Below are 16,447 nucleotides of genomic sequence, written 5' to 3'. Positions count from 1 at the left end.
CCCCTGGGGGCTATGAATGGATCTGTCCTGCTTTATTTCATAGATGACTTCTTTCCAAGTGTGGAAATTATGGTTATGTCTTAAGGAGTAAACCTTATTGATGTGGAATTTCTAAAGTAGAGGTTCAGTCCTGTTGAATAGGGGTGGGACCCTACTTTGCCGGTCTCCCTTACTTCTGCATTTCATAGAGGGCTATCTCTTCTTACGAATTAAAGTATCTGTCCAGTCACCAGAGATGAGTTTGCGTGGCTCTGCTGCTCTTCTCCTGCTGTCCTGGCTAGACAACTGTTAGGCTGCTAGTCGGCTGTGAGTGACACGTTTATTTTTGTCTTGTGTGTTAACAGGTGACAGTTAAAGGATTTGAACCTTTGATTCAGTTTGCCTACACTGCCAAGCTCATCCTAAGCAAAGACAACGTGGAGGAGGTGTGCAGGTGTGCGGAGTTCCTGAGCGTGCACAATATCGAGGAGTCCTGCTTTCAGTTTCTCAAGTTTAAGTTTCTGGACTCCACCGTGGAGCAGCAAGGATGTGCAAGGAAAAAATGCTTCTCCCCCCACTGTCAGAAAGCAGACTTTAAAATCTCACTTTCAGACCAGAAAGATCTAGAACTCATTGAAGCAGAGGAGTACTTGGAAAAGAGAAGTACTCAGGCCCCTCCGTGTGACCCGCAGAGGTGTCAGGGCGATGTGAAAGCGCTGTCCTCTCTCCAGGACAGCGCCAGTCAGACGTGCCAGGCCATGTGCTTGGAGAAGGATGGAGCCGTGGCATTGCCATCTTTGTGTCCCAAGTACAGAAAATTCCAGAAAGCGTTTGGAACTGACAAGATCCGTACTCTAGAATGTGGCATCAAAGATGTCCATGCTGCTTCTGTCCAACCGAACGAGACGTCTGAACTCGAGTGTTTGGGGGGAGCACAAGGCTGTGCAGATTTACAAGTGATTTTAAAATGTGAAGGAGCGAAGCCAGCCATGGAGAGTGAGGAGGCAAAGCGCAGAGACCCCACCCCTCAGTGCCCCGTGGCGCAGACAGAAGCAGCTTCTTTCCCTCACAGTTCTGCAGACCCTCACGGGCTATATTCCCTGCCACTCTTACACGCATATGACCAGTCGGGTGACTTGGGCTTTGCTGGGGTGCAAAGCAAAACAGTGAAAGCAGAGAAACCTTTATCAGCTCCAGATGCACAGGAAGAGAAACCGTTCAGTGAAAATCAGGATTTATACCTGAAATCTGAGACGGGCCCCAAAGAAGACAGCAGCAGCCTTGCTTCTGGTGATCGGAGTAGCGTGGAGAGGGAGGTGGCAGAGCACCTGGCCAAAGGCTTCTGGAGTGACATTTGCAGCACGGACTCGACTTGCCAAATGCAGTTGTCACCTGCTGCGGCCAAAGAGGGCTCAGAACAGGGCTTCTCGCAAAGGCGGTCCGAGTGTCCCTGGTTGGGTATCAGGATCAGCGAGAGCCCAGAGCCAGGCCAGCGGACTTTCACAACTCTCAGCTCTGTCAGCTGCCCCTTTATAAGTACTCTGAGTTCCGAAGGCTGCTCGAGCAACTTGGAAATCGGAAACTACGATTACGTGGCGGAGCCTCCGCAGGAGCCTTGTCCGTACGCTTGCGTGATCAGCCTGGGCGATGACTCTGAGACCGACACAGAAGGTGACAGTGAGTCCTGTTCTGCCAGGGAGCAGGAATGTGAGGTGAGTGGATGTGTGCTCTCACTGCGCATGGCCTGGCGGAGGGGGGGGAGGGGCACGTGACAGGTGCGGCGTGGTGAGCCGGATGTATGGAGTTTGAAACACCACTGTGTGTGTGTGTGTGTTTCACATGGTATGTGTATAGATCATGGGGGAGACCCCCACATGGGCTGTGTAACTTTTGTAATCAGATGCCCCAGTAGGGAGAAAGGATAGCAATGTTGTCATTGGTGGTTAATGGTAACTTTTGGAAGAAAACATGTTCATAGCCCCAGATCGTCAAACCTGAGAACAATCTGGTATGTGAGCCATGGTTGGCTCTGAGGAGCTGCAGGGTTCTGGTATGTAGGGACGTTTTCTTAGACCTAATCTTTCTTATACATTGCTTTTTTTTTATTTATTTATTAAAGATTTCTGCCTTCTCCCTGCCACCACCTCCCATTTCCGTCCCCCTCCCCCAACAAGTCCCCCTCCCTCATCATCCCTAAGAGTAATCCGGGTTCCCTGCCCTGTGGGAAGTCCAATGACCACCCACCTCCATCCAGGTCTAGTAAGGTGAGCATCCAAACTGCCTAGGCTCCCACAAAGCCAGTACGTGCAGTAGGATCAAAAACCCATTGCCATTGTTCTTGAGTTCTCAGTAGTCCTCATTGTCCGCTATGTTCAGCAAGTCCGGTTTTATCCCATGCTTTTTCAGACCCAGGCCAGCTGGCCTTGGTGAGTTCCTGATAGAACATTGCTTTTACTTATTATTTTATTTTATTTTTCTTTAGCCATTTTAGGCATTAGTTTAATGAATATCTTGATAATTCAGCTTGGTAACATGTAGCTACTGACTTAAATTAGCCACATCATGCTTGCCCCATGCATTCGGTGTGTATAAGTTTATATTTACTACTTAATACCTGCTTTGTGTAACATTCTGCTTCAGTAATAGTAAGTGGGGACCTGTGCATTAGAAATTTTCTTTGGTTTGTAAAAGTCACGGTGGCCGTTCTCACTTTGCTTTTATAAGGCATTCTTAATCACACTTCTCTTTTTGTGCGTGCCTTACTTGCTCTTTAGTCTGTGGTGGCCCGAGGTCTGTCTTTGGAAGGGTCCTAGAGCACAGAACGGTGTTAACACTCATTGCTGTATCAACAGCGTTTCTCTGGAACGAAAAGTCACTGAACACCTAAGTCCCATTTCCCTCCTCCCAGCCTATGGCTTGCTGTTCCGCTCTCGCTGTTGGTTGCCTGTTACAGTTACTGCCTATAGTAGGCGAGATAAGTAGGGCTTGCTCGCCGGAATTTGCTTGATTTTACTTAGGATAGTGTTCTTTCTTATAAGGCTGAGTAATAAACGTCATTATCTGCTCACCTCAGTCTGTCTGTCTTGGCCGTTGTCAGTGAATGCAGAAAGACAGACGTCACTTGGAGATCTGATTTCAGGGGACTTTGGGCCACATGGCATGCACACAGTTTTCATTTCTGTGAGAGCTTGATGGTGGCTTTCATAGCAGCTTATTGGTCCCTGCCAGCCATGTACAAAGAGCCATTTCTCCATGCCCAGTCTTCATCGTGGACTTTCGCTTTGCAGCGAGTCAAAGGTGTTAGTCTGAAGAGGCTGCCTTTCCCTGGCTTTGGGAGGAGATGGTTTGCAAAGCCAACGGGGTGCAGCCGCTGGAGCCTTCAAAACAGATGAGAAAATAGTCTGGGAAAAAGTATTCCTAACTTGTTTTCACAGTGTCTCCATTGGCAAGTGAGATGTATAGCTTTTTAAATAAGTCGTATGAAGCTACATTTTTGGTAGAAGTTTTCTGAAGTGCTATAGAGATGACTGGCATAATTACTCCAGTACTGCACAGTGCCATTGCTGTGTGGTAGTATTCAAAGATAAGGGGGATTTTATTACACATTAAAAATACGTTAGGGAGAAACTTCTTGAAGTCGTTAATGTAGTAGATAGTAAAGTACATATTACCGTAGAGCAGTAGAAGAATCCCAGTTTGAATGCAGTGCTTTTGATGGCTGTGTCTGGTTCACTGAAGTGTTTGCCTTCTGGATGCTCTCCCAGCCAGGAGTCGTCAGCTGAACTGTCCGTTCTTACTGGGGTGGATTCTGTAGAGACTGGAAAGCAGAGGCCTTTGTTTAAGGATTTATCTTACTTAGGCGCATATCTGTTTGGCTGTGTGGCATGTGCATATGTGTGCTGGTGCCCGCAGAGAGCAGAGGGTGGGATCCCTCGGAGCTGGAGTCAGAGGCAGTAGTGAGCTGCCTGACCTGACGGGCGCTGGGTGTAGAACTCAGCTCCTCTGCAAGGGCAGGGAGCACTCTGAAGCTCTGTATCGCTCCAGCCCCAAGGTCTTTTCATAACACGTTAAACACGTTAAACTCTGAGGAATGTGACATGTGTCATCATTTGTAGCCGATGCGCAGTGCATGTCTTTATCTGTAGCTGATGTGCAGTGCGTGTCTTCATCTGTAGTCAATGTACAGTGCGTGTCTTCATCTGTAGCCGATATGCAGTGTATGTCTTCATCTGTACCTGATATGCAGTGCATGTCTTCATCTGTAGCTGATGTGCAGTGCGTGTCTTCATCTGTAACTGATATGCAGTGCATGTCTTCATCTGTAGCTGATGTGCAGTGCGTGTCTTCGTCTGTAGCCGATGTGCAGTGCATGTCTGCGTCTGTAGTTAATGTGCAGTGCGTGTCTTCATCTGTAGCCGATGTGCAGTGCATGTCTTCGTCTGTAGTTAATGTGCAGTGCATGTCTTCATCTGTAGCTGATGTGCAGTGCGTGTCTTCGTCTGTAGCTGATGTGCAGTGCGTGTCTTCGTCTGTAGCCGATGTGCAGTGCATGTCTTCGTCTGTAGTTAATGTGCAGTGCATGTCTTCGTCTGTAGCTGATGTGCAGTGCGTGTCTTCGTCTGTAGCCGATGTGCAGTGCATGTCTTCGTCTGTAGTCGATGTGCAGTGCATGTCTTCGTCTGTAGCCGATATGCAGTGCATGTCTTCGTCTGTAGCTGATGTGCAGTGCGTGTCTTCGTCTGTAGCCGATGTGCAGTGCATGTCTTCGTCTGTAGCCGATGTGCAGTGCATGTCTTCGTCTGTAGCCGATGTGCAGTGCGTGTCTTCACAGTAGTCATGGTTCCTGATGTTTCTTTCACATCTCAGGTAAAACTGCCATTTAATGCTCAGCGAATAATCTCGCTCTCGCGGAATGACTTCCAGTCCCTGTTGAAGATGCACAAACTGACCCCAGAGCAGCTGGACTGTATCCATGACATCCGCAGGAGGAGTAAGAACAGAATTGCTGCGCAGCGCTGTCGCAAGAGGAAATTGGACTGTATTCAGAACCTTGAATCAGAAATCGAGAAGCTGGTAAGTGGGCAGATTTCTCGATGTTATTAAAGCCCTGCTCTTTCATTTTATAGATTGTTATTTAAATTCTAAGGAAGGTTCAGAGTCCAAATACCATTTTAAGAGAAATTAAGATGTGCAGAAAGATGAGAAGATGTGAAACAGGGTTTCATTGACTGCTTTGATTATGTATGCAGTCTACATTTTTAGCATGAGATGCTGAGATGTGTAGGTGGGGAACTATTTCTGAGTTGCTTTATTAAAATGATTTTCCAATTTAATGACTCTCCTAGCTAATCCTTAGTGGTTGAATAAAGATTAAAGTAATTATACAGTTCTTTATGATGTTTGATGTCTATAAAAACTTGTTTTCCAGTTGGGTAGAACTGTGGACCTGAATTACCTGTTTGGGTTGATACCAAAACCAAGCAGATGAGCCAGTGTCTTCCTGCCAAGGGAAAAAGTCCTGATGTGAAGTTGTGCTTTGAATAGAAACTTATGAGATGCAGCAAGATCCTCCTTGAGATGGGTACTTGCTTATCAGACCTATCTCTTCCAGCTTCAGAACATAAATTAATTGGAAGACATATTAATTTGCTCCCATTTTTAGTTTCCTCTTGTGGTTGGTGGAGGTATTGTGTGAGAGGAAGCTCCAGTCCCAGACCAGCTGAGGGCTCCATGTGGGCCAGGCCAGCAGGGCAGCAGCCTGAAGGCAATAAAACGAGTTCTCAAATACTCACTTTTGTGTCTTTGCTAATCATGGATGGAAAAAAAAATCAGTTGTGTTTGCAACTTATCTTCAAGCTCTGGGTGAGACTAGAAACAGTATAATGGAAAATATGTCTGTATGGCTTTAACAGAAGTTGAAACATAAAATTTTACTATGTATGCACTGTGCACATACTTTAGGGAAAGGGTATAGAGTAACTAAAACGATGAAGGAGAAATTGGATGAGATTGCAGAGTAACTAGAGTTCCTGGGATCACAACAGATTCTCACAGCCAGCCGGGCCTACGTACACCTTATGAACTGTAATCTTTCGTATTAGCCCACTCCAGTGGATGGATGAGTTTGTAGAGTGTTGCTCATTGTTAGGTGCTGTGCTAGATGCTTTCACACTCTTGGGCTACAGGGAACTATTTGACGCTGGCGTAGGGTTGTACTAGAGTGCTTTTTCTGCTCCCTGCATTGCTCTCTTTCCCTCAGCTGGTCAGAATTTATAGTCATCTGTAGCATTTACCAGTTTTCTCACTTTCCTAAAAATAAACAAGGCTGATGAAGATTTACTCTGTTTTATACACAGCGAATGTGCTGTGTGTTTGAGTTTAGCTTGGCAGTTCTCCATTGCTTGGCTCGAAGGTCCCGTGTTTGGGGACTGATGTAGAAGCTGGGTTGCAGGATTTTATATCTAGGGTGATGAGGAGGAAAGGAGATGCAGCCAAAGTGTGGGCGGGATAATGTTACTGTCCACTTTATAGTTACAATGCTCGCTCGTGAAGAACAAATGGATTAATGTGTCAGAAGAAGTCCCAACAATTAACTACCGTATAGCCCTCAATAAATGCTAGTGTTTGTTGTTACGGCCATATCATCATTGACTCATATTCAGTTTTCTTAGCCTCTGCTGGCTTCCTTCCTCTTCCTGCTGTCTTCTGACTATCATCTTAGTTCACGTTCTGCTACTGTGATAAGCACCACAACCAGAAGCAACTGGGGAAGGTTTAATTGGCTTACACTTCCACACCGCAGTCTTCTAGCAGGAGACGTCAGGGCAGGCACTCAAGGTGGGAACCTGGAAGCAGGAACTGAGGAAGAGAGCTTGCAGAAGTGTTGCTTATTGACTTCCATGGCTTTGCTCAGCTACCTGCCCAGGACCACTTGCCCAGGAGTGGCACCACCCACTGTAGGCAGGGTTCTTTCTCAGGGATCATTAATCAAGGAAGTGCCTCACAGGCTGGCCTCTGAGCTAGTCTATCAGAAATATGTTTTCAGTTGAGGCCCCTTCTTCTTGGATGACCCTAGCTTGTGCACAGCTATGAGCTCTGGAAGGGCCTCCTCCTCTCTCTTCCTCTCAGCCCAGAAGAGCTCCCTTCATCTGGTCAACAGAAAGATGGTTTTCCAGAGCAAGACTGGTAGTTCCTCAGACCTTTCTGTGAACTCAGAAACCAAATTAGCAAGTTTCCTATTTACCTGTTATATTGATTTGGACTCTGGCTATAAAATCCAGGAACCATCTGCAGAGTGGATGGGATAATTTGCTGTGGTCGAGGCCAGAGAAAGGAGCCAGGTCTCGTGACTAACGTGGAACCAGAAACTAGAACACCTCCAGGAACCCATGAGTGGGCTGCCCCCCAATTCCAAAGGGATTCAAGAGGACAAGTAGCATTTATAGTCAGCTCTAAATGTCTGGGAGGAACAAGGAGGACCAGCCTCGTGAGGCTTAGATGTTCTTGTGTATGACTGGAGGACAGAGACCGTAGCAGGGAGCTGAGAGTCCTGCCTTTCGGAGCAGGCCAGGCAGGTCACCGATGGGGCTGCTGTGTCCACAGCTCAGTTCCGCCACTGGCCTCATCCGTAAAGCCAGCCTGAATAGTCCTGTTGGCTTGTGTGTGGTGCAGGGCTGTGGGTGTCCGTCCCTGCACTCCACTTAGTGCTTACCACTCTCAGTCTAATCATTTGCACAAGCCCTAGTTGCAGAGGCAAGGGGCACGCTATAAATGTCTGCCCTGCCGCTGATGTTCTTCTCAGACAAAGATGGTCAGAAAGTGTGCTTCTTAGCAAATAAGAATAAGGAAACTGCCAGAAGAAACAAGTCGTAAAGCTTAAAGTACAGACACATAGTATACAGTGGTTTGTTAGTGCTCCACCGAAGCTGACCCTCCACGCAGTGGAGAAGCTGCTGGGTTGCTGTCACCTTGCAGAGGATGAGGTGGGGGAAGGGAAGCTGCAGGAGAAAGTTTGGAGGGTTCAGTGGAAGCTGCTGACTCCCAGGCTAGCAACCTGCTGTGGTGAGGAAAGAGCTTGGTGCCAAGCCTGACAGCCTGGCTTTAATCTATGGGACTCACGTGGTGGATCAGGAGAATTCTCACAAACTACTCTCTGATCTCCACATATGTGACGTGGCACATGACCCACCCCCCAAGTAAATACATGTAATAGAAAAGTGCCCCCCGCCCCCGTAAGGCTTCCCTAACCGAAGCGAGTGTTCGTCATCCACTCATTGCAGATATGATGGAGATCATACAGCAAGCACACCACCTTGCACCTGTTTCTGCAAGGCGAGCCTTGGGGGATCCGTCAGAACTAGTGCTGTTACAAGAGGGGACAGGTCCGTGTGTGTCACACTGCTAAAGACCCTAGAGGGCAGAGTGTGCAGGTGTCGTCAGGGACACTGATGTTGCTGACCCTTTGCAGGCTGGGCCAGTGGATGAAACACTTTAAAAAGGAAAGGCTAAGGACGGAGAAAACAACTTTGGTGCAGCTGCACAGTATTAGTACTTATTTTAGGCACAGCCTGAACTCTTTGTCTTCACTATTTTATTTTTTCTGTGTTGTAAGCTAAGTGTTATTTTAAAAGAGTCAAAAGTTTTTTAAAAACTTAAGGTGTAACGTAAACAATTTATAATAAACTATTACTGAAGAAAAACTCCAACATGCTGAAACCTTTAGTACAGCGTGAACGTGCAGTTGCAAGGGCCCTGGTGTACACAGAACTGTCCTAGGTCCTTCGCTTGCTCGCTCTCCCACCCAGAGCAGCGTCCAAGCCTAGAAACGCCAACTGTGCGTGCGCCTGTGTAAGTGCACATTCTTAGTCTTCTGAACCATATCTTTACTGTGCCTGTCTCGTGTTTAGATAAGCGCAGATATGCAAACATTTGGGAGTGTGTGTTGCTGCTTGCAGCTTCAGTAAGGAACACGCTGTTCACATTTGTAGCCCAGGAGCTAACAGGCGATAGCTCAGCCCACGTGTGTTGCGGGTGGCACCATTTAGATGTTTGTACAGTGGCCCAGTTGCCTCATAAGACATGTTTTAGAACATGTTGCTGTCGAGGACCATGCATGACTATAATCTTAAGGAGTTAGCTTGTGTTTGAGGTTGGGGTACTGAGATGTCATGCCTCCCACCCCCGGTATTGAACCTGGGACCTTGTGCCTGTTCCATCCCCAGGTCTGTCTCCAGTGGGACAACATGGCTTCTCACTGACTCTGCCTTTTTTCTCCCAGCATTTAGTTTAGTTTTCCCTGCCTGGCTCTATTCTGCCCTATAACAGGCCTAAACAGCTTCTTTTTCACCAATCAATAAAAGCAACACATATACAAAAGGACTTCCTGCACCAATAGGGATCTTTAAGCAGACTTGCAGCTTGCCTTTTTTTTTTTTCTAGACTTGCCAGTAAACCTCAGCAATCCTCCTGATTCCTTCCTCTCCCACTAACACTGGGGAGCAGTGTATGGCTACATTTAGTTTTGGTGAGGTTTCTGGGGATTCAAACTCATGCCCTTATACTTGGGCAGCAAGCATTCTTGATCCACTGAGCCATCTCCCCAGACTCTTCTTGGATGTTCTGAATGAATGGAGTCATCTCTTACTTAGTGGGGCAGGAGGAGCGTGAATATGGAGGGTCAGATAGATAGATATTTACATGAAGGTACAGACGTTATGTGATATTTGTGATCTTCGTACCATCTCTAAGCAGTGGTTCCTATTTGTGGGAGGAGCCCAGATGCCTACTGTTAAAGCTAACCTTAGTTTCAAAGACCAGCATCACTTGGCATTTTGTATATTGCTTTTCAGAACGGCTTCATTTCATGTTCGATAGAAGAACAGAGACAGGAGTATGGCTGTAGCTGGGTAAAGAGGGCTCTCGTCTTCTTCCGAGGTCTTCATTTTCATTTCTGTTAGATGCGATTCTGAGACGTCCAAAGAAGAGAGGATACAAATGCTATAAATGTGCTTTTTCTCAGGGGTAGAAGTCAGTGCTGCTCTTGTCCCCTTGGCTCATTATGTGAAGCCTATAACTGACAGATTCTGTCTAGGAGAAAATGTCTAAATGTAGACCTAGCGTGCACACAGGATGTGTGCCTTCATTCTTGATCTGTTCTTTTTTATTATGAAGCAAACCTAGAAATCTGAACAAACTGGAGAATTACTTTGCAATATAAAAATTTATATTGTTTATAATAAAGGAATTTCTTTTAAAAAATTTATATAATCTTAGTATTTCCAAAAAATTACCAATAATTGAATTCTTGCATAACTTTGTAGAAATATTTTTATATAAAGCTGTAATGGTACTTACGTATCTAGCAAAATCCTTACTACCATTGAAACTATGTTTGTGCCCAAAGGGACATAAACTATGACAGTTAGAAGTTATCCCTGTGGAGTCAGTGGGCAGGCAGGAGGCAGAGGCGGCCCTGGTCCCTCAGACACTGGTCCCCTCGTTTCACAGGTGAAACCTTTGGCCTTCTGCTGCCATTCATTCACTCTCACTTTACCTGATGATTAGATTGCCTGGCTCATCGCAGGTTAGAAAGTGAAATGGTTGAGTGTGAAAGAGGAGGCAGGATATGGGTGGGTGGATGGTTGTTCTTCTCTTCGTCTATTCTGTTCGTCTTCTTCTCAGTCTTCTGTTCTTCGTCTTCTTCGTGTTCGTCTTCTTCGCCGCGACCAGAGGGAAAGGAGGACGCAAGACACAACAAAACTTGGCGCGCGAGGTTTATTGCAGCGTGCAGGAGAGAAGGGAAAAAGAGAAAGAACAGACGGCGTTTCAGCCTTTTAAAGGGTCCCCCACGTGCGTGCGGCAAGCGCCACGTTCTGCGCCTGCGCAGCCTTTGCGTGGAACGCTAGGGGCTCCTGGGAAATGTAGTTCCCCAGGCGAGCCACGCTCAGGGGCCTTCTGGGGAATAACAATGGTGACTGATGTGGGCAGAGGAGATAGAGCCAGGAAAACCTGAAAAAGTCTTGTGGCAGACGTTCTTGTGGGGATTTTAAAAAATCACACTAGTGAGAGCAGTAGACTCAGACCAACCCCTTCAATCCTTATACTCACTGTATGAGCTCTTTCCAGCCATCTGTGCTGTGCTAACGTCTTCCTCCTGTTTACTTAGTCACTGTATGGATCATATAGCTGAGGCTGCATATTGAAAGCATTGGCCATAATCTTGGGCTCTGCCACATCTCAGGAAAGCTGGCATTAGCCGAATCTTACAGAGGCTAAACCAGGAACACCCTCTTGGTGTCCGCACAAGGTCACGTCCACACTTCTCCACAGTTCAGATTCAGACACTCAGAGCAGGGAGCTTGTCTTCGAGTCTTGGCTAGACCCCATCCAAATTTGATAACCAGCTATAAGTAGTTTCCCCACTTTCTGCCTTGTTTGATATTTTAGTGTTTTGTTTAAAAGTATAAAGATGTTTAACGATGGTGCTAACTCTGCACACGATGGAGCACTCGTGTGCACATCTGTATTGCCTTTCTATAGTGTGAAAAGTTAGGAATTCCAGCATATAGGTCTGTCTCTAGGAGTTTTTGGATGAAGGATCATGAACTTTTGATATTTAACGTGTGTGTTCAATTGTAAATTTACATATTCCTGCTACATGGTGCTACAGCACATGGCCTGAGGATGCTGTCGTACAAGTGCATATTACCTATTGAGGACATTCCTCTCACTGTCCTTTCTCACCCCTGCCTGTTTAGTCGCCTCTGTTTCTCTAGTTGTTTTGTTCTGCTTTCCTATCATATGTGATTTTTATGTGTCTTATCTGAAAGTCTAGGACCTACATGCAAGAGGGTACATTTGTGTTTTGAACATGGTGTAATTCACTTAATGCAAACTTCACTTTGCATCTACTTTCCTGCAAATCACATCACTTCATTTTCCTTTACTGCGGGAAAAATCCCATGGCATGCTTATGCCACATTCTCCCTTCCTCAGGTCGGGCACCTCGGTTGGTCCCATGACTTAGCTGTTGTGAAAGTGCTGTGAGACACACAGATGTGCAAGTGTCTGTGTGGTGAGCTGACACGCATGTGTCGTTGAGTTGATTGAGAGCATCCTGTGTGATCTTACTGAAGAATGTGGAATGTTTGATTGCCTTAGAAATGTCGGTGGACCCAATAAACACGAGCCCTTGTGTTCTTTCTCCCCTCTGCACAGCAAAGTGAAAAGGAGAGCCTGCTGAAGGAACGAGATCTCATCTTGTCAACACTGGGTGAAACAAAGCAGAACCTGACGGGACTTTGCCAGCAAGTGTGCAAGGAAGCTGCTCTGAGTCAGGAGCAGATTCAGATCCTCGCCAAGTACTCGGCCTCAGACTGCCCGCTTTCTTTTCTAATTTCGGAGAAAGGAAAAAGTACTGATGGTGAACTTGCTTTTCCTTCAGTTTTCAGTGTGTGTGATGGGCCACCCCCCTGTGGACCAGGGAGCAGCAAGGCAGGCCAGGAACCGGGGAAAGAGTCCCAGAAAACCGCGCCAACCACCGCAGCCGCCCTGGAGCAGGCCACACTGTTGGAACCCTGTCGGCAGAGTGGCGGGATCTCAGACTTCTGCCAGCAGATGACTGACAAGTGCACTACTGATGAGTGAACCGCGAGCGTCCTCCAGCCGTGGATTTCCTACTGAAGTTTTGGCATTGTCTTGAGAGCCGCGCATGGCCGTGTCTTCTTGCTTTCAGTAGCCTTGTTTCCCCCGGTAGCTTTCTGGAGAGGGAATTGAATTTCTCATTTAACGTGACCCTGAGTTCTCCTTGGTTTTCACAGGAGACATGACATGATTTACCTCTTGGATGCTGAAAAACCACATGTGAAAATGTAAAGTAATAATCTCCCAGTGTTCAAAATAACTAAGACAGTGAAAACCGCAGGGTCCGCTTCAACAGCTGGCAGCATCTGCACCCAGTCCTCCTGGCCTGTGGAAGCTCAGTAATCTACCTTTTGACAGAATACTGATCAGAAAGGAAATTCTCCCCAAGCAGTGCGGTGGCGATCTACCCAGAAGGGGCGGATCTACCCAGAAGGGGCGGATCTACCCAGAAGGGGCGTGTCAGCGTGGGAGTGTTTGCGTAGAGCTGTCACGTGGAAAAGGAATCATCTTCAAACTCTAGCGCTCCTACCAAAGTCCAGCCCAGACTGGACCTGGTGACCTGAGGCTGCCCCGGCAGGACTTAGTGAAGGGCCACAGCGGCCTGAGCTGGAGGCCTCCCCTCCTCAGTGTTGACTAGAGTTTCTGGCTGCACCAACAGTAGACAGTTGTCATTTCCCCTGCTCTCTCCTTTGATCCCGTCTGCAGTTCCTGCTATGTCTAGGCCAGTCACGGACTTCCTGTTCCCTTCTTGTCTCTTGGAGGAAGAAATGGGAGTTAGGCTGAGTGTTCACAAGCTGGACAGAACCACAGTTGCCACGGATCTGGAGACCACACTACATGAGGCCATTCATCGTCTCATTGCCGGTCACCGATGCCCAAGAGGGCACTGGGATTGGGGGGGTATCTACATTGACCAGAGGTGCAGCTCGTTAGCACCCTAGGAAAGAGCTGCGATCTGTAAAAAGCTCTGTTGGAGCAAGCGTGGATCCACAGCTCTGCTGGCGTTTGAAACCATAAAATTTGTGCTCAGTCCATTACATGCTTGCACTTGAGAAGCAGATTGAACCCTGTTATTCCTCCCCCACCCCCGATTTGGTATGATGTAAAGGCACGTGCATCACTTTGACTTGGACATGGACAAGTCAATCTTGTGCTTATTTTAATGTTGGTAGAAAATGAATTTATAGTAATCTGAGCATCTATCTACTCCATAACATTTTGCAGTGATTCTTGGTTGTTCTGGAATCTCACACTATAGACCTCAGCAGTAGAAACAAAGCATCGTATATACAAGTTCAATATCTCTATTCAAGGAATGTGAAATGCCTTAAAATTGGAAACGTTCTGAGTACCTAGCTGATAGCAGATGTGGGATATTCCAGTCCTGAGTTCATGAGGTGGGCCACAGGCAAAAGAGGATATTCAAAATCTTCTGAGAGCTTCTTTAGGATACATGTGTAAGGTACATGGGAACTTCATTAAGACTTTGGGGGAGGGTCTTATCTTCAAGCTAACTGTAGAAGCTTCTACATTCTGTAGAAGTGGATATTTGACAAATGGGGAAAATCTGAAGTGTGAGGCACCTGTGGTCTCAAACACCTGTGATAAGGGGGTCTCTCAGGACGCTCCCGGGAGTGTTTGTAGAGTTGTGCTTAAAGGAGCAGTCAGTAGGATGCCATCTCTCCAAGTCCGGTAGCTGGAGGAGACACTCATCCTCACTACGTGCTGCGTCCAGTGAGGGCCTAGAGAGGGAAAGAGAGGGCGAGAGCACGCCCGAGAGCCACCTGAGTGCGGTATCAGGTCGGTAGGTACCTAGCTGGTGCTTGCCGTGAGGAGGTACGGGACCAGCCTCAGTATGATTTGTTGTCATGATGCCCTTCTCTCCTGGGTGCAGGGAGGGAGGAAGGATAGTGTGTATTTTATCTTTGGAAGAGAAAATGAAATTGGAATTATCTTCTAGAAACTTTGAATAGTCCCCTCAGTTTGTCTGGGAGAGAACGCTCACAGTGATGAAGCATCCCATGTGACAAAGAGCTGTGTATATATGTATATGTCCCCACGCAGCTGTCTGATACTTGTAATTTTAGATTTCAACAACGTAAAATAATAAGAAAACATCTCTGGTTTACAAAGTGTAAAATCTACAAGCCAATGGAGTCCTTGATTTCCTACCTCACTGTACACTCGACTGTCTGCCATCAGTGTGCACACGTCCAATTTTTTTTTTGCTTTAAATGTAACTGTAAATATTTGCTTTGGAAAGTTACTTAGCATTTTATGATAAGACCCAGTTCTCTCTTCAAGGTAAAGATACTTTTTAAGACACTTCCTTTAAATTTCTTTCTACCTTTGAACAGTTTAGCATTAAGGGTTAATTTTAATGGTGTTTGGTAATTGGCCAAGTGTAATAGTTCTTAAAATTTAGCATTACTCTTAACAGCCAGCATATAATACAAGTAACTACACTACCTCATTCCTGTGTGATTTTCGAGTTGTATTGGATGGAGAGGAAAGATTTTACCTTTGTCTTTGGCCATGACGTGGGTAAGTTGTCTGTATATTGCATAGCATTACACATTTATGCCTATTTTAACGTGAACTTTTAAAGACTTTTTTTTTTCTAAGAAAATTTGTTTTAGGGCAATATTTTTTTTGGGGGGGGATGCCGAAGACAAATGATAGGATCATATGTGTACACGTATGCGTTTTCCTTCATGCAGAGTATTGATGATGTTTTTCATTTGTTATTTGCATATTCCTGCAATCATTGCTCCTCGTTGTATGATCCAGCCTTCTCAGTGCCTGGTGATGTTTTTTAAGTTGTCATGTCTGACTCAGTACAATTATGTCCTCTTAAATTTTTGCCCCTTATTTGAATCCTATAGCTGCAAGCACATAATTTGTTAATTCTTATGTTCAGAATAAAAATGGATATAACTTTGGTTGTCCACCTGCAAGCATTATAACAATTTACTGTAGCTTGATGCTTAGCCAATTTTAAGTTAGGAATTCAACATAAATAATGTGAGGATAGTGGAGATGGCATGAGGACATGCATCCACGTTAACAACTTGGGAAAAAAGAGATGCAAACGGCGATGTCACAGTGAATTCTCAGGTGAACCTTTCGGTTACAAAAACATCTATTTTGAATTTGTAAATATTTTAACTGTTTTATTAAAGCATGTACTAAACTATTCCTTGACACCTGTTCAGTAGAATGAAAATTTAAAGCCATAATGGTAAAAGATGGCATACTGATTGTAAAATAAACAAATAATAATATTGATTTTTTGTATCTTTCATAATATAATTTTTCTAACTGCAATAAAACCACTGAACTTATATATTCATGTCCTATTAAGCCCATGTTTCATTAGAAGTACACTTTATAATATTTCATTTACATTTTCTTCCTAATAGGCTTGTTTATGTGTCAGATATAAGTAGTAGATGCTGATGGTGGACAGACAGTTCAATAAAGTTCCTAATGCTGCCTTTAATTGAACAGAGTTGTACCTTCCCCATCTCCCTGCTCATGTGAACTTACTAATGCTAACCTTTTGATCAGTTACCAGAGCTCAGACTATGCGTTGGTAAAGGGAGACGTTTTGATTAGTTGATTATCTTATGTCTGAAAAAAGACACCCAGTGCCCTGGTATTGGAAGACACACAGGTTTTAGCCTTGTATTTGATTTACTTAATTTTAGTCTGTAAATTAGGAGCATGCAAAGGGTCCGAGGACATTGGTTTGTTGATAAAGTGCTTGCCATGGGCCTGAGTTCTATTCCCAGAACCCATCTAAAAAATACCAGGCATAGCTGGG

General features: G+C 45.6%; 1 protein-coding gene across 1 annotated transcript in view; it reads left to right on the top strand.

The window, feature by feature from the left end:
- Positions 1–16,085, top strand: part of Bach1 (BTB domain and CNC homolog 1) — a 42,079-nt gene extending 25,994 nt beyond the window's left edge. The window contains exons 3-5 of the mRNA XM_057765545.1: positions 345–1,691; positions 4,846–5,052; positions 12,196–16,085. Of these exons, the coding sequence (XP_057621528.1) occupies positions 345–1,691; positions 4,846–5,052; positions 12,196–12,624 (1,983 nt within the window). The 3' untranslated portion in view covers positions 12,625–16,085. The remainder of the gene's footprint in view (positions 1–344; positions 1,692–4,845; positions 5,053–12,195) is intronic.
- Positions 16,086–16,447: the final 362 nt, after the last annotated feature.

This window comes from Chionomys nivalis, chromosome 3 (genome assembly GCF_950005125.1).
Source record: "Chionomys nivalis chromosome 3, mChiNiv1.1, whole genome shotgun sequence".
Lineage (NCBI taxonomy): Eukaryota > Metazoa > Chordata > Mammalia > Rodentia > Cricetidae > Chionomys > Chionomys nivalis.
This window is presented reverse-complemented; position numbering and strand designations above follow the sequence as displayed.